This window comes from Lipophrys pholis (assembly GCF_963383615.2).
Source record: "Lipophrys pholis genome assembly, chromosome: 9".
Lineage (NCBI taxonomy): Eukaryota > Metazoa > Chordata > Actinopteri > Blenniiformes > Blenniidae > Lipophrys > Lipophrys pholis.
The window spans coordinates 27,557,190-27,575,669 of record NC_137639.1 but is presented as its reverse complement, the minus strand read 5'-3'; the positions used below and the strand labels follow the sequence as shown (position 1 = coordinate 27,575,669).

The 18,480-nt window shown below is 41.7% G+C and overlaps 1 protein-coding gene across 1 annotated transcript; it reads left to right on the top strand.

Moving 5' to 3' along the window:
* Positions 1-244: 244 nt before the first annotated feature.
* Positions 245-17,498, top strand: mios (missing oocyte, meiosis regulator, homolog). The gene is made up of 12 exons (XM_080470617.1): positions 245-353; positions 1,297-2,163; positions 2,261-2,750; positions 3,476-3,574; positions 4,055-4,309; positions 7,478-7,647; positions 8,779-8,844; positions 8,983-9,141; positions 10,775-10,927; positions 13,289-13,493; positions 14,321-14,453; positions 15,939-17,498. Exons 2-12 carry the CDS (start codon positions 1,345-1,347, stop codon positions 16,027-16,029), a joined length of 2,640 nt encoding a protein of 879 aa, XP_080326743.1. The 5' UTR covers positions 245-353; positions 1,297-1,344; the 3' UTR covers positions 16,030-17,498.
* The last annotated feature ends 982 nt before the right edge of the window (positions 17,499-18,480 follow it).

The window sequence follows — 18,480 nt, the reverse complement described above, 5'->3', positions numbered from 1 at the left end:
TAATACACAAATGAGACTTTGCTTTTTCACTTTTGCAGAAAGCCACATGAGTTGTTTTATGATCTCCTTATTTGAATCTCCCAAACAGTCCTCATTCGGTGCAATAACCCCGAGTACAACTTGTAATCGATCATTTTACATTAAAAAAAAAGAAAAGAAAAGATTCTCACCTTTTTATTCCTCTGGCTCCATCTCGCGGTGAACTACCAAAGCGGAACTCAATAATATGTGACGTGACGGCGACACGGACACGTTTTGGTGTAACACATAACATCCTCTGAGTCTCCTGTAGTTTTCCCTGTTTGACATGTGTATTTTAAATCTAACTTCACCGCCTCGTTTGAACCTCGTACGTAAGTAACAAGTTATTGATAATATATTCAACATTTGTCACAAATTCATGACTGTTTGCTGAAGAAGCGGAAGCGAAACGTTCACGTTTTAGCTCGTCCTTCACGTGTTAGCATGTTAGCTCAGTGAAGTTAGCATGTCAACAAACTTCACTTTTAACGATTATAACACGCGATACTTCGCTGGATCACTGATTCTTCCATTACGTATCGCTTTTTAAAATACAGGAGGTGCAGGTTTTTTTAGCCAAGAGCAGGAGATATGACGGAACTATTTACCTTAACGTAAGTGTCATAATACTAATGAGAGACTGATTCTGAAATCAACATTAACAAACTTAATATATTCTCATAATTGGACATGTGAAGACAATAATGACTGTGTAAGGAAATGGAGGATACTTTAATCTCTCTTTGAACATTGGGTTGTTTACAAATAGTTCCTATTCAGACGCGTCATTTGGTACAATTATACAATTTAATATGAACCAGGACTTCAGATGTACAAACATTCCTATTTTTATAAGAGCAACAATATTTATGTACTTTTCCTTTATAACTTTATGCTTGTTCTTGAGGCTCTAATTTGCAGTTGTGTTGAGCTGGATTGGATTATATTGAGATTTATCAATTTTGAACGATCCTCAATAGCATACATGAAATGCAATGATATTTAAAATGTGTCTGTTGAGGGCCACATGGTGGTTTCAGGGGGCAAACTGTGAAATGTGAGCCATGAGCATCAACTTTCAGTTCGGTTTTATTCGTATAGTGTGAATTACAGCCACACATACTGAGGTGAACAGCTTACGGCAGTATTATAGTAATAATCCCATGATACTGAAACATGAAGGATCCTCATATGACGATCATTAAAGAGAAAAATTCATCACAGTGGGATGATGTGTATAATTTCCCTGTTTTCAATTCTCTCTCGCATTTCCAGGTTACAGAAGGCTGGCTGTTCTAAAAGCCTTCTAGCTGCCTCTGAATCATGAGTGGCTCAAAGCCAGACATCCTGTGGTCTCCCCACCACCCGGATCGCTATGTCATCTGCGACTCTGAGCTGGGACTCTACCGTATCGGACCTGTGGGCAGTGCAGAGACGAAGGCCGGTACGCTCCCACTCTCTGAAGAAACTGCTGCTACATTACTCGCCATTAACTCTGACACCCCTTATATGAAATGTGTGGCCTGGTACCCGAAGCACGAACCAGAGTGTTTACTGGCTGTGGGCCAGGCTAACGGCAGGGTTGTGCTCACCAGCCTCGGCCAGAGCCACAACTCCACATGTAAAGAGCTGGTGGGGAAAGAGTTTGTGCCGAAACACGCCCGTCAGTGCAACACGTTAGCCTGGAACCCCGTGGACAGCAACCTGCTGGCTGCGGGCTTGGACAAACACAGGGCGGACTTCTCCGTCCTCATATGGGACATTAGCAGCAAGTTTGCCCCGGAAACCAGCGTCGCAGCCGAGAAGATCCGTCTCTCGTCCGTGGATTTGGACTCGAGCTCAGTAGTTACTAAGCCATTGTACGAGTTGGGCCAGAACGACGCATGCCTGTCCCTCTGCTGGCTGCTCCGGGACCCGAAGCTGCTGCTTGCTGGCATGCACAGGAACCTCGCAATATTTGACTTGAGAAACACGAGCCAGAAAACGTTTGTGAACACCAAGGCCATCCAGGGGGTGACGGTCGACCCTCACTTCCACGACCGTGTGGCCTCCTACTTCGAGGGGCAGGTGGCCATTTGGGATTTGAGGAAGTTTGAAAAGCCTGTGCTGACTCTCACTGAGCAACCGAAGCCACTCACTAAGGTACGGTGGTCATTCGGGGTTGTATTTTCTGAATATTGCAGCATCAATTTAAAATATAGTGGTAAGTAAAACAAACCTTTACTTTTCTTATTGTCAGGTGGCTTGGTGTCCAACCCGTACCGGCCTGCTAGCCACACTGACGCGAGACAGCAACATCATCCGCCTGTACGACATGCAACACACCCCGACGCCCATCGGCGACGAGACGGAGCCCACCATCATCGAGCGAAGCGTGCAGCCCAGCGAAAGCCAGATCGGCAGCTTCGCCTGGCACCCGTCCTCTCAGAACCGCATGGTGGTGGTGTCGGCAGCCAACCGGGTCATGACAGACTTCACGGTGTTTGAGCGCATCTCGCTGGCCTGGAGCTCCACCACCTCGCTCATGTGGGCCTGCGGCAGGCACTTGTACGACTGCGTGGAGGATTCAGCCGAAGGCGTGGAAAGCGCGATCGAGAAAGACATCGCAACGAAGATGAGACAGAGGGCTCAGTCCAGGTACGGACACGACACCGTTCAGGTGTGGAGGAACCACATGCTGGCCGGAGAGAGCGATTCCCAGCTCAAGTCGTTGTGGTTTGATCTCTTCTATATCCTTTCTCTGGACATACCAGCACGTTGATTAAGCAGTACTGTGTTTGAATTCATGTCTTTACATGTGTTAACCAACCCATCCATCATTAGTTTACACTGCCTTATCCAACTTAGGGTCATAAATAGCTGATCCCAGATGATTATAAGTGAATTCTGGCAGTTCATTACAGGACAAACATAAAGAGACGGTAATCAACACTAAATTAACCTTAAATGTATATTTTTGTACTGTGAGAGGAAACCAGGTACGGGGAAAGCGGGGAGCCAGTTGTCCTTGCTTGCTGTATACAACCGTACCCCAAAATCCTTGAATATTGGCTTCACTACAACGTAAGAAATTGTAGAAAAAGTACATTAGTTTCCACACGTGAGTTGTTGACAATTCTTCTTCAAAAATTCTTCAAAAACAATTTGAGTGGATTCATGAGTCCTGGATGGGTGAATGGAATACTATTTCATGGAAGAGTTTAAGTTCAATGTAAAAATAAAGTATATAATTAAAATTGTATTACTGTAATTTAACTTAATTTCCATAGAATTTTTATCCCAAGGATCAGTTACATTGATACAAGATACAACCTGATCATGACACGAAAGATAAATTAAGTTCCTCTCATTCTTTAGTTCCAGTATAAAGTGTGCAGCTAAATTCCATATTTTTTTCTGTAAAAGGTCAATACAATACTGAGAGAAACTGTGAGGATTCCTATGTAAGCATCACATATGAAGCAGTGTGCCGAGGACATGGAGCTGAAACTACAAGGGAACAAACATTCTGTGGTTTATTCGGGCATCAAGAACATCGTCAAGACCAGCACAGGTAAGAAAACGACACCTGATTCAGACTCGTGTGAAGTGGGGACCAAAAAGCGGCTCAGACAGTGACATAGATTGTAATCTCCTCCAGACCAAGATACTGTCCATCATCATCACTGTTGCCCTTCAGATTCTTGATCTTTGATTTATCAGGATGTTGAGAATACATTGAGCATCTGCTGGTCAGTGTATTTTGTTCCCCAGTGCACAAATTAGGAATATTTGTAAGATTTCTATGCATTTGTTTGATGTACTTTTTATAGTGTGAAAACCCATCCTCAGACTGAGCTATTTGTGGCCCACCGGCTTCATGTTTTTATCTATTGTATTTAACTTATGCCGCTTTATTCTGATCATTATTGACCTCTTTTGAAGACATTTGCTACTTTTAGATCCTAATTAGGTTTGTCAAACTCTCTAAAAAAAAAAAGGATCTTCACACAATGAAAAATGTCTGATCGTATCCACATCCTGGTGCCTTCAGGCTCGACGGAGAGCCGCAGGTGCTGGAGCGGGTCGGAGCGGCAGACGGACGTGCCGCGGTACCACAGCGAGGAGCGCTGCCTGGCCCTGCGGCTCTGCGGCTGGATCAGCAGGGGGCCCGACATCGACGTGGACACCTTCCTGCGGACGCTGGAGCTGGAGCACGAGTGGGAGCGGGCGGCCGCCGTCGCCCTCTTCAACCTGGACATCCGCAGAGCCATCCAGATCCTCAACAAGGGGGCCACGGCTGAGAAGGGTGAGTGATGTGGGGGTGGGGGTGGGGGTGGGGGTGGGGGTAAGGAACATTGGAGTAGAAAACAGTTTGAAGCTTTAATACCAGATTATTATTCTATTATTCTGATATGCACATAAGTACAGTGAAATCTGTCATCAGGGTCTCGGTTTTTTTGTTGTTGTTTTTTTTAACCAGGCCTCCACAAGATAAGTTCTGCATCTCTGCAGTTCTTTTCGTGCTTTTGGTAGAAAAAGGAAGCAACTGGTTGCCATGGAAACTATGTTTTATAAGTGTGCAGTAGCCCGGAGCTGCTCTTCTCTTCTATTCATTTGAAGTTGTTATATCGCCACTAGAGCTGCATGAAATGAGGTGAACATGCGATATGTGATCTAAATAGATGTTGTTATAGCACATTTTTTATTTTTGACCATTTTTCTTCTTTTTTTTGGTGCTTTGTGTCTCTGATGTCTGTCTGGAGCACACTGGGTATGAATTATTGAAGGCTGTCAATGATGGAAACATACACAATTTCAATTACAGTCACTTTTCTTTCATAATTGGACTTGTATTAGAATATATGCATTAAGCATCATTTTTTTTGTTGACATGAGACAATGATACATTTGTGATTGACTCTGCACCCTTAGTTTCCGCAACTGAATTAAAACAATTAAATTAATACTTGATTTAAGCTTGAAGTAGTTTCTGTTCTAATCTCACCAGCTTCAGGTCTATTACACTTAAATGTGTTTTCTTAAAGTATTAATAGTTTAATCCACTTGTTTATTTTTATTTCTGAAAAGGAGAAATTCTCCGCCTCACCCCCACTGAATCGATGGTGTCACATCCACACTTTAAAAATGACTAATTCAGTGCTTTTAAAACCAATAATTACCCTCTAAGATTAATAAAGTATTTCTATGCTATGCTATGCTATGCTACGCTTATACAAGCTGGTACATACCAAACATGAAACAGTGGAGTACCTCATAGTGAAAAAACTCCGGGGGCGATTCCAGACTCGAGTCCTTTCTTTTTAGAGTTTGCCTGTTCTTCCTCTACATGTATGGGTTGTTGTTTTTTTTCAGGCTCTTCAACTTACACACAGTCCAATGGTACACGGTGGTGTAGTGGTTACCACTGATCATCATAGTAAAAATAGGATTTTTACATCAAAACACATTTATTTTTTATTTCTCTCAAAGATAAAGGTTCTTTGATAATTTACCAAGTGTAGGATTGATTTCTGGATTCCTATTTATTTTTATTTTTTTATCTACCACTGCATCTTAGAGCACAAGGTGGCGTCCAAATCCTAACTTTTCCCCTTCAGATATGCTTAATTCTGCTTTGATTTTTCATATTACCTCAATGGGAGGTTTTATTTTGCAAAATTGAACAAAAACGCAAAAAGTTGTCAACACTGAATAATAAGATACTGTTGTGACAATGATAAAGTGTTTTGGTATTTGCTGTGAGCAACAGAATGCCTGCAGTGAAGCCGGGACTTTTATTGGGTTTATTGGTGTAAATTGTGTTAATAATCTAAACCATTTCTTCAAACTCTATTAAATTAAGGTTGTGGGTAAAATGCGGAATTTCAGAAATGAAACTGCAGCAGGAGCCTTGTTTAAAAAAAACCAAACAAATTTCCACACACAAAGGTCTGATGAAAACAGGAGAGAGGAGGAGGAGGTTTGTTTACACACGTCTTGTCGAAGAAAAATTCCACCAATGTAGGTCAAACGTTTTTGTGTCGCGCGCTCTAATGAGTGTTTCCTGATGGTGTGATTCATTAGATAAAGCGTGTCAACAGCGCCTGCTCAGCACTTCCACTGTTCCCTCCTCAAACATATTGATGACTTCATGTACTGCTTGATTTTGAGTGTACGATAAAGACGCCACACTTATCTCAGGGACCTAAACAGTCTGATCTGATCCGTGTCGGTAGTAGTGGTAAAAAGATAGTGGACTAGTAAAAAGATAATAATTAACTATACATGCCAATAACACCAGTGTTTCCCTTCAGTTTTAACATGAAGAACAAAAATGTTCACGTTTAATACAAGTTTTTTTTTCTTTATGATCTCTTTGCCATAATGACAGACATCCAACCAAAACAGACTCTTCTCTGATCACAGAATCTCTGCAGTTTTTAGCATCTCATAAACACAGTATTGAATTTATGAATAAATATGACAGTTTTCGCATTCAGGACCACTGATCTTGCCCGCTGATGTTCAGTTCTGGGTCTGGTTTTGCATTATGATCTCTACTTTAACAAAAACAGACAGTAACAGTTACAGCTTTTTGTTTCATCTGTGCCATATTTAACCTAATTGTGTGTCGTTTGACACCCCTCGTGTACACACTTAAACATTTGAACAGTTGTATATGTATTCAGACAGTCATTTCAAACCTCTTTCACTACCTTTTCCTCACAAAATAATTCATACTTATGATTTAATCATCAGTTGCACCCAAAAGACAGAATTCTTCTACTGTAAATGGTGAAGAAAACCTTTTACATTTTAAATTGGCTATTTAATCCTTGAGATAAACGGACACCCGAAACGCAACAAAGGTTTTGTGTTTTCACTTGAAAACTTTGTCAAGCTTCTTCTCTTGATTCCTCATGAAGATTTGTAGTGAAAAGTAAAACTCCCAATTCCTAAAAATGACCTCTTAAAGCATTTCAATTAACACGTTTTGTTTGGTTTGTTTAATGTGTGCAGGGACCAAAGTGTAGAAGCGAACGGCCTCCGGGCCAGAGCTCTGCATTCAGTGTCATATTGATCTTTCTTCCTCGTTTTTGGCAAGATGGTGAATAAAAGTCCCCAAAACATTTCCTGAAATGTCACGCTCGTGTTGAAGGTCTGATCGGTCAGGGTTTTTTTTTTTTGCACTGTTTCAGCCTTTGACCCCCCGATAAACACATCGTATAATGTCAAAACTATCACAACCTCTGTAGACGGAGGTTAAAGGTGCTGCAGTTTTTGCTTGAAATCTTTTTTCTCTTGTTCGGCTGCTGTATATCTTAAAAGAGAGGCACCGGTTTAACAATAAACATTGAAAGAATGGTCATTAAAAGTACCTCCTGCATTCCTCTACTTTCATGACTGTAGCATGAACTCTTGACGTTTTCCATAAACTCTTGGTCTCTCTGAATTGCCCCCCTCCCCCCCTCAGGTGACCTGAACCTGAATGTGGTGGCCATGGCTCTGTCGGGCTACACGGACGAGAAGTCGTCGCTGTGGAGGGAGATGTGCAGCTCCCTGAGGCTGCAGCTGAAGAACCCCTACCTCTGCGTCATGTTCGCATTCCTCACCAGCGAGTCCGGGGCCTACGATGGAGTGCTGGTATCGTATCTCCGCCTATTACAACCGCTTGAAAGACTCATTAATGAACCAGAACAGTCGGCTTTTTGTTCCCACTTCATTAAAAAAAAATATAAATAAATTCAAGGTAATACTCCAGTGGTCTTTATTGGGGGAAATGTTCAGGTGCACAGGAGGAGATGTGGCCAAACCAGTCAGGAAACATGTGCCCAGTACAGAGTGTTTTGTTTTTCGGTTTGCCTCGTTTCAGTTTCGTCACATTTTCTGCTCTTACTCTGTTTTTTTAATTCTCTCTTTAGATTATTTCCTGGGAAAAAAAAGATCACGCTAGAAAGATAATTTATGGCCAAGTTTTGTCTTGGTTTTAAATGTTGGTGATGTGTTATACTGTGGGAATTACAAAATATGTGAAAACTTTGAATTATACTCAATTTTGTTTTTTGCATTAATTGGTGAAATAATATGATTCAATTTAAGTCCTGAAAAGGCTCTCTCTCTCTCTCTCTCTCTCTCTCTCTCTCTCTCTCTCTCTCTCTCTCTCTCTCTTTCAAATTATTATTTTATATATTTCATCATACCTTTTAAATATCTATTTAGTTTTTGGCTTTATTCTAAGTAATTTAGGCTATTTTTGACTTTGAGTAATGATTGTTCTTACTGTTACGATTCATCACCAACTAGTAATTCACATAATTTCAAAAATCTAAAAACATTAAAGCAGAAAACAGGAATCACGCCCTGATTTATCAGCCCCGGGAGCAAATATAAACATTTCAACATGAGGATCTTGTGTAAGTGAGACTTGGGTGTAGATTGGGTCACATTTTTATGGCCTATTAATGTAGAAACTTAGTTTTTATTCCTCTGAAATGATTTAATTCCTGTAGAATCCTGCACCACAGATTATAACATCCCTTTCTTGTATCAGTATGTTGTCTGAGGGTTGCACAGTATTAGTTACGCGTGTGATAAAGTTGTCAAGTATTACAATCGTGATATGATTTGTACTTTTGAATAACAGTGATCTTTCTCTTTTTAGACTCACTTTTTAACGTACCTGTAATGCCTAAAATGTTACCCCAGTTCTTTGTATTTAAGTATAATTTAGTTAAAATGACTTAAGTAACCAGGATCGTTCTGCTCCTGTTGTAGTATGAGAGCAGTGTCGCTGTGCGGGACCGAGTAGCCTTCGCCTGCATGTTTCTCAGCGATGCACAGGTAACTGCAAAATACTGCCCAAAATACCATCTCCTTGTTTAATATATACACCAGTCCTGCAGCAGCGGGACTGATGCGTCTTTGATGAAGCATCCATTGATAATTTGATGAAAAACTCTCTGCGTTATTTTCCTGCAGTTGCCTCGATACATCGACAAATTGACCAATGAGATGAAGGAGGCGGGCAACCTGGAGGGGATCCTGCTGACGGGGCTCACCAAAGATGGCGTGGATCTCATGGAGAGCTACGTGGACCGGACCGGAGACGTCCAGACTGCCAGCTTCTGCATGCTGAAGGTACACCAGCAGACTGATGATGCACAGTTTGTCTATTTTTGGTACATTCTCACCATGGTTGTGCATCGGTTGAGTTTTCAATCTGTCCCGGACGGCAGGATCCCACATGACTAGGGGTGGAGACACTTTGCACTCTTGCATTCACGCTGTATATTATATTAATCACATTTTATTTTGCTGAAAAGTCTTTTAAAAAACTAAAAACAAATGTACTATCTGAGTGCCTTATTCCAGACTGCAGAAGCATGCCACTATCTAGAACTGCAGCCTTTAACATGCAAGTTTTCACAAACTCACAGCATTTTACTGCATTTGGTTGTTCACTTCTCACACTGGCTCACTAATACATTGGACACATTGTGAACAGCACTAAATTTGATTGAAATATTGCAGTTATTGTAATTTTTTTCCTTAATGCAAAGTCACTCTGTGGGCCAGTTGTGTCCCATGAGCCACATGTTTGACACCACAGACATATGCATGTATATGATATTGTGCTAACACTTTATGCTTGTGTCATATAACGCTACTTATCTGTCCTGTAATTCCACCACAAAGGGGTGTGACTGGATGCAAATTTGATTTGCAGCAGTGTGAAACAATATCAAACATGCAGTCAGTGTTTTGTAAGAAGTACCTTCAATTGAAAGAAGAACAGATTGTGCTGGAAGTGACATGATCTTAACATAATCACGTCTGTCTGGGTTTACATGAGGAGACGCAGGATTTCAACCAGACAACTTCCACAGAAAGTCCTCGCTTGAGTTCTCTGCAATGATGTAAAACAACCCGTGTACATTCCTTTAAGAACTGTTTCTGCTCCGAGGCAAAGGGTGTTCACACCAAATCCTGATTTCTCCCGGGCTAACTTGCTTTGCAGTTTGCATGAAGGGATAAAAATAAACAGTTTTTTTTTTTTTTTTTAAAAAGCACTCCTGCAGCTTTCTCCAAACATTCACACTATAATGTATTCAGACATGTTTAAGACTTCTAACAGAACTCAAACTGGAGCTTAAAAGCACATTTGTCACTATTCAGCTTTGGAAACTTGGCTAATTTTAAGGAGGCTCCGGACTATATGTGACATTTTCCCCCAAAACTGTTATTTACATCTGAGTTATATTCCAAAATAAAATAAAAAAATAATATATGACTATTTACTAGACTGCAATAATGGAGAAAAAAAATGACACTGTATCTCTGCTCGCGCCCTTGGATTGATCGGTTCACAAGCATAAACTTGCTTGTTCATTTCTGAAAGGTCACAGCTGGCTCACTGCGAGCTGGAACAATAAGAAGCAAGCCTCAAGGGAGCAGCTTGTTCTTTTTACACGTTGTGTGTCTAAAGTAACTCTTAAGGCATTAATTGTACAGCAGGTCTGTAGTGTTTAATCCCCCCCCCACACACACACACACAAAAAACAACTCTCTGTTTGCATAGTTTAATCACCCTGTTCTGAAATCAAGTCCCTCTGTGCCTTTGGAAGTATACACCTCTGCAGCAGTTCAAACACCTGATATACATATCTGCACAGTTCACCTGAGGGATGGGTGTCGCTGCTGAATACTGTGCCGAACCCACAGCTAACGTAAAGATCCGATAGCCTCGACTTCAACGTCCTCTCCCCTTCAGGGTTCCCCTGGCGAAGTGCTTAAGGATCCCCGGGTCCAGTGCTGGATCGAGAACTACCGCAACCTGCTGGACGCATGGAGGTTCTGGCACAAGCGAGCCGAGTTCGACATCCACAGGGGCAAGCTGGACCCCAGCTCCAAGCCACTGGCACAGGTCAGAAATGCTGTGTGGACATGTTCAAACTATTTGGAATTGTTTTATCTAATAGTGTCAAAGCTTTCTGTTCTGTTAAGTCACTTTAAACTGAATGCATTCATTTAAATTATTGCAATTTTTTTTGTAGTTTATAGATTAGATTTTCATGTTAAATGCATCAATCTGATGATCTGAGAGAAAAAAAGATGCTTGTCTTTGGGCAGCTAACACTGTCTTTTGATTACAATTACATTAAAATAGTCATCAATGGACAATTATTACCATGGGAACAAATGCAGAAGTTACCAAGTATGGTCTATGTATTATTAAAACAAATATGGTCTGGAGTCCGATGAAGGATGGTTAAAAATCTCTGGTCTAATTGAAACTTGATCACATGCCAGCCTTATTTGAATATCTCAGTGTTACTGGAGAACACAACACTTCCTCACATTTCACAGTTAATATTTGACAAATTATCTCGATGAAAATAACAAGTTCCTCCTTTGACTTCATCATGGTTAGCTGTTTTGGTGTGTTACAAACGACCTTATTCTCTTTTTCTATAAACTATCTTAAAGGGGCCCGGTGTGAGATAGAAGTTATTCCTATGTTGTCCAGTGGGTGACTGTGTTGAGGTAAATCACAGTTTTCTGAAGCAGTGTGGTTTGGCAGTGCTTTCATCTAAAAAATGAAAAGAAGGTTGCATGTAGGCTGAAAAAAACAAGCCTGGCATGTAAACATTGAACGATGGCTGATAATCACACACAGGTTAGTTTTACATAGGTGAGGCTCGTATCCTGGCATGTCTGAGATGATGATCTTCCAAAATCTCCTCCCAAGATCTGAGTCCACATAATTTAGTTGAAGGCAAAGGCTTCAGGAAGTGAATGTCACATATAGAGTTTGTATACAAACCTCTATGGTGCTGCACAGCGTTAAGTTATTCACACTTATCAGCATTATAAGTTAAAGCTGGCATCCTGGTTGTGATCAAACGAGCATCAAAGCCATGCTGTCAGGGTGAGTTTGTAAAAACCCGCATAATGCAGCTATAGGAGACGTTTTTTGGACATTTCACCGTATTTTGCACCTGAAAGTTTCATTAAAATTTTATTTACGTTGATCTGGTTGTAATTGTCTAGTTTTTGTGAAAATATATACATTTTCATGAGGTATACTCTGTGCTACAACAAAGACGAACATTGAAGTTTAAATTTCAAGGTTATTATGACACTATTTTAATAGTCGGTCCACGCGAACTTGAAATTGGGCTGCATGCGGACCCTGAACTGTGTTTGACACCCCTGCTTTAGAGGGCTCCTAATGCACAATCTATTTGAAGGACAGTGTTTAAAACTTGTGACTTATCTTTATTAATATTTTCATTAAGTTAACAGTGAAACAAGCTGCAAGGATCTTCTACAGTGTTGAATTACTTTATCGACAGTCTCCTCACTTTTTTGCCTTTTCGGCTCCTCTTTGTGGTTGATAGGTGCAAAAATCCTGATTAGTTTCTGTTGGTACATGGTGTTTACGTGCCTATGATGTAAACTTCTCTGTAGTTCCCAAAATATTCCGCCATTGTTGTGTTAGCTATTTGTCACTGGTCCTTCTTTGAGGGACTCAATACACCATCTTGTGGTGCAAACTTGCACTGCAAGCCTAAAGTGACTTACACGTTGCAAAACTTGCTGATTCTGGTGGGTTCAGCAGCAAACGCCTCATAAAATTCTCTTTAAGCTCACATCTTCACTTGTTTCGTCTAACTCTCCTCTTATATCCATTAAACTGAAATGTTACAGGTTGCATCTTTATTGTAAACACAGTGACATAAATGATTGCACTCGGTCTTGTTTGTGCGCTGTCTTACTCAATACCAGCCTCGGAACAAAATAGGATGCTTGTGCTGGTTGTTACAACACAGGTAGTTTGGGCCAAGCAATCTGACGAGCGAGTCAGCCAAGCTCGACACCCACTGCTCTGCTCTCCAGTTCTAGTCATAAAATCTGTGGCGTGGTTAGGGATCCTTGTTGTTTTCTCCTTTCACACTGCAGAAATCTGTTCCACATTGGTGGAATTTTAATAGTTTTATTTATTTATTTTAATATGTAAGGCAATAGTGAAAAGGTTTTTATGTGCGATTATGAGTAAGCTGGTGCTCTATGTAAAACTTGGCAGTACGTAATGTCAACCCAGATATTCCAATAATCACAGTTAAGCATGTTGGGATTATTGCTGCATTATCTAACACTTATCCCCCCCTAAAAAAAAAAAAAAAAAAATTGAAGTCCAGACAGCTGGTGAGCATGTGCTTGTTGGTTTCACCTTCATGTCCACCGGTCCTTATCAGCCGACCTTTGTGTTTGTTCTTGGCAGGTGTTTGTGAGCTGCAACTTCTGTGGGAAGTCCATCTCCTACAGCTGCTCCGCCGTGCCCCACCAGGGCCGCGGCTTCAGCCAGTACGGCGTCAGCGGCTCTCCCACCAAGTCGAAAGTCACCAGTTGCCCCGGCTGCAGGAAACCACTGCCCCGCTGTGCCCTCTGCCTCATGAACATGGGCACACCCGTTTCCAACTGCCCAGGTAAAGCTGTGTGCGGTGACCTTTATGATTCATTGCCAAGAGGCATCGCCTCATCGAATAAATATCCTACTAAACACAGGTTGCTTTACTTTTTGTGAGATTCATGTACAGCCATCCATCCATCCATCTATCGTTTTTTTTTTTCTCTTGGCAAAGAAATACATGAAATTACATTAAAATCATAGAAATAAAATGATATTGAGAAAATAAAAGCACATTTAAAAGAAAAGATGGCAAATAAAACAGGAGAGTATATAGTTAAGAATTTAAAATGACGCCAATAAAAGTGTATTTAAAGTAGATCACAAGGCGTAATCTATTAAAATCATGGGAATGCTGCAGTGATAAAGTTGTCATCCCTGATTTAAATATGCCGACCGTTTGAGCAGACCTCACGTTTGTGAGGAGCACAGACACTAAATGCGGCTTCACTTTGTTTGGTTCTGGTTCTGGGAAGGCACAGACGGCCTGAGGAGTCTGGATGGTTCATAGGGAACTAATTTATCTTGCTTATATTTTGGTCCAAGACCATTCACTGCATAACTTAACACAGGAGTGTCAAACACATTTTAGTCCGCAGGCCCAGTTTCACCAATGAGTGGTCCAAGCCAGTAAAATAGTGGCCTTATGTTTCACAGCCCTGACTTAGCATCTGCAGGTTAGAGTCTGTGGACTTTGCTCGGCATATAAGAGCGGTTTGCACCTGGACATTTAGTGTCCCTCTCCCTCAGTGCCATCGTATATAAATCCTATATAACTCACAGCGGCACAGTTGATGGTTCGACTTTATTAGTGTTAATATTGACTTTTGGATTACTCCCCTCCAGCAGGAACTGGGAGGTCCGATGAGAAGGTGGACCTGACGAGGGAGAACAAGCTGGCTCAGTTCAATAACTGGTTCACCTGGTGTCACAACTGTCGCCACGGAGGACACGCCGGCCACATGCTCAGCTGGTTCAGGTAGGAGTGGAGTTCAGATAAGTTCCAGACACACATGAACCCGGGTGCCGCTGCAGATCCATGTCAGCGGACCTTTGAAATATTTTTCAGATATACTTTTGCTCAAGGTTCACTTATGTCAACAAAAGGAGGTTTCAGAAGTATCACCTCCACTTGAAATATCAACCCACAATAGCAGAGGAATCCGGGGCATGAAGATGGTAATAGAGTGAAGAGTTTAATGTTCTCAGTGCTGAAAGTCTGCAGCTGTGACTATGAATGGCTAAATTAACATTCTTATCAGTAAGGAAACAAGCTGCTAATGGTGCATTCTTGAGGCTTTCAGTCCGTTTCCATTATATTGTACAAGAAAGTTAGAAATTAGGTATTATAAGTATCTGTTTTGGGAATATCTTTGATGCATTTACAACTTCCTCTTTCATATTTAGTTTTTTTGTACAATCATTTTTAAGGATTCATCAGTATGAAATATATGGCTGATGCCGATAACCAATATTCATATTGCTGGTATGGCTGATTGCCAATATTTACTGATATTGATATACATCATATACACTGAGCAAAAATATCAAAGCAACATTTTAGTTTTTGCTCCCATTTTTCATGAGCTGAACTTAAACATCGAAGACAAAAATGACCTTTTTCACAAATGTGACTGTAATTTGTGAACAATATTTGAGAGAAAAAACTAAAGTGTAGCATTTCTATTCTTTTTCAGTGTAGAAATATAGCATTTTGCATATTCTGCTTTTTTAGGTACAAAAAAATAGACGCAAGTCGTAAATATGAACAATCTGTTTATTTCAGTACAAAACACTTCTTTTTTTTTTTTTGTAGTGTACCTCGGTGAAATATATAAATTGAGCTTTTTCCTGACTGTTCATGTCTCACCCATCATTCTTCTGCATATTGCATTAGGCCAAACGAACGTATACACACACAGGCACACACACACACACACACGCCACAACAATTGTTCATATCGACTCAGTTTTGTTTATCAGACAGATACTGTTTTTTTTTTTTTCTCTCTTTAAATTACTCAAATTTGCCTATTCAGATATGACCGCCGATATATCGCACATCCCTGATATCGTTCTAAGTTGGTAGTGCTCTAGTTGGCACTAGCCAGCCACGAATATCCAGTTCGGGTCCCTTTCACCAGCCTTTCTGTGTCTGGTTTGCATGTTCTCCTTCCTCCACATAACCGGTTTCTTCGCATAGTGCAAAATCGTGTGTTGAATTTGATGTCATTAAATTGTCTGTAGTTGTGAATGCGAGTCTGCGTTTGCGATATCAATCAATGTAGAAGATGGATAGATGAACAATTAAAATTGTTAAAAGTACTTTATTTTAGTTTATTTATACGTCTTCTAGTGACTATGCTGTGAAATACTCACGAGTCTCTGCACGCTCTTGTATGTTGTGTGTGTTTTTTAATTTATTTATTGATTGATTGATTGATTGATTTATTTCATTTTCCAGAGACCACACAGAGTGCCCAGTGTCAGCCTGCACATGTAAATGCATGCAGCTGGACACTACAGGGAACCTGGTGCCTTCAGACAGCAGCTAACCGGGACACACCTGTCAGGAAGTGACGCCAAACATCAGCCTCAAGCCAAGCCGTGCATGCTCGTCGCCGCGCACGCCACCTCCACAACCGGGCACGGGATCGTCTGTGCCAGAGCAAGTGTCCTTCTCTGCGGGGGCTGAAAGAAATACGATTGAGTAATAGCCTATTGAATGTAACGCTAAATGAAGAAGGGAGATGATGTGTATAACTTATCTGACTAACGAAATCAACGAGAGAAAGAGCGAGCTCGTCGCTCGGCTAATGGAAATCACACTCAGGAGAAACGCGAGAGGCTCTGCTGCGATCGGCCTCTGCTTTTATCGTCGTCTGTTCAAAATGTCCACGCACACGTCGGATTGTAAAAGGTGTGATCACGGGTGCCAATATGTCTGAAGCTATATTTCGCGGCTCGTGTTTTAATATGCTGTTTAACGTCTGCGTTCGTCTCGTGAAAGGATCTTCACATACCTCATGAAAGCATTTTTCTGGGTGACGCGCGGTGCCCCGGGCGACGGAGCAGGCGGCGTAGTAGCACCACCACCAATTTACAACAAGTCTCTTGCTCTCTTCATGTTCCTCTGTGCCACTCTTCATCTGGCATTGTGCAGGAGGAGCTACCGGTGTGTCTGTGTGTGCGTCTGTGTGTGTGCGTGCGTGTGTGTGTGTGTGTGTGTGTGTGTGTGTGTGTGTCTGAGGAATTGGAGAAGGTAGGGGTGGCGAGCGAGGAGGAGAGCGGGAGGGTGAGTCTGTATTCAGCAGCCCCACTCCAGGCCTGTGGTCCATGAAAGACGCTCCCCAGAAAACAGCAGCTGCTCGGCACTCTGACAAGACCCTCCAGATTGTTCCACTCATAAAGAACCTCAGCTGCCGGAACACTATTGACTCAAAGAGGGGGCGAGAGAACAGACAGCCCGGGCCCCCTCCTGCACCCTCCGCACACACAGACTTGCCCTCTCTTTCTTTCTCCTTTCGCCCGGGTGCCCAAATTGCACCCGAAAACTATGCATACCACACATCAATCCGAGGATGGGCGCCGTCTGTGAGGGGACGGCCGGGTGTAAACCACATTGTAAACGAGGTTTTCTGTCTTTCTCCGCCACCCTCCCCGCACAGTCACAGACCCGGGGAGGCATTGTCAGTGAGAGGCGGCCTGCACCAGAGCTGGCTAAATCACTTAGTCATGGAGTAGGGAGGAGGAGTGAATAAGAAGACATGGGGGGGGTGGGGGGGCACAGAAGCTACTGTATGCTGCTTTCACCAGGAGCTCTTCCCGTTCTGGGAGGTTTTATGAGCCTGCATGCCCTTTTGTGAACCATTTTGGAGTGGAGCTGACAAATTGGCGAGCCGTGTAGAGTCCCGAAAAAACAGAGTGGCTGGAATTTCATCCTTTCAGTGTTTCTTGTGTTTGCCTTTTAAATAAATTCTCCACTGACAAATTGGAGCGCCGCTGAATGGAGGTGTTTTCCATACGTTTACATGGTTTATTTTTACATTATCATGTTTCGCAGACACCGATGGCGTGGGTTGTTTTTTTTTGTCGTGCGTGCAAAAAACGCATTGAGTCACATAGGCTCTCATGGGAACTCCCACAGTATCACAAACCATCAGTGCAGTCGGGGAAACGGATACCTGGAAGAAGGACAACAATATATTGTGGGGCATTCGAACTACGCAACAAAACACCCTCATTCGCTCGGAGAGAAAGTTCATTCTTGACTCTCCGAACAACAGCTGACACAACAACAATTACTTGTCTGACGTAGACCTTCCAGTTATACTATGCAGTTTTTTTGTGTTTTTTTCTTCCTAAACAGATTGGCCAGTTGTCACGAGATGGTGAGTTTTTGTGTTCGTGTTGGCTTGAATTTTGAGCCTTTGAATCTATTGTCACACCAAATGTTTTGAGCACAAGATGAATTTCACTTGGGTTTATTGTTGCTGCCATTGAAAAAAACAATCACCATTAGCAACAGAAAAAGGAATGAAAATAGTAAGACATCAAGTTAATCATCTTCTCCACCACCCAATCCAAGCTGACTGCATAAAGGCAGGTTACACCCTGGACAGGTCACCAGTTCATCACAAGTCCATCACAGGGTGAACACAATTAGCACAGTAATTTATGCCTATTGTCACCTACAGCATCACATAATAACCATAAAAAGATGTTTATTTTGATAATCACAAAGGAACCATGCAAACTTCACAGAAAGGCCTGCAACCAGATTCACACAGGATATTCTTTAAGTATAAAGGGGGCTGTGGAACATTTTGTTGTGTCTACTCTATAAAATTACAATGAAACTGCAAAGTCGAAAATCACAAAAGTGAGACAAGTCAGTAGTAGTCACTGCCAGTAAGTCATCAGTGCAGATAGTGTGCTTCAAACTTTAAATGTAAACTGCAGTATTTAAAAGTGTATTCATAAACAGTATGAGCGTTATTATAAAT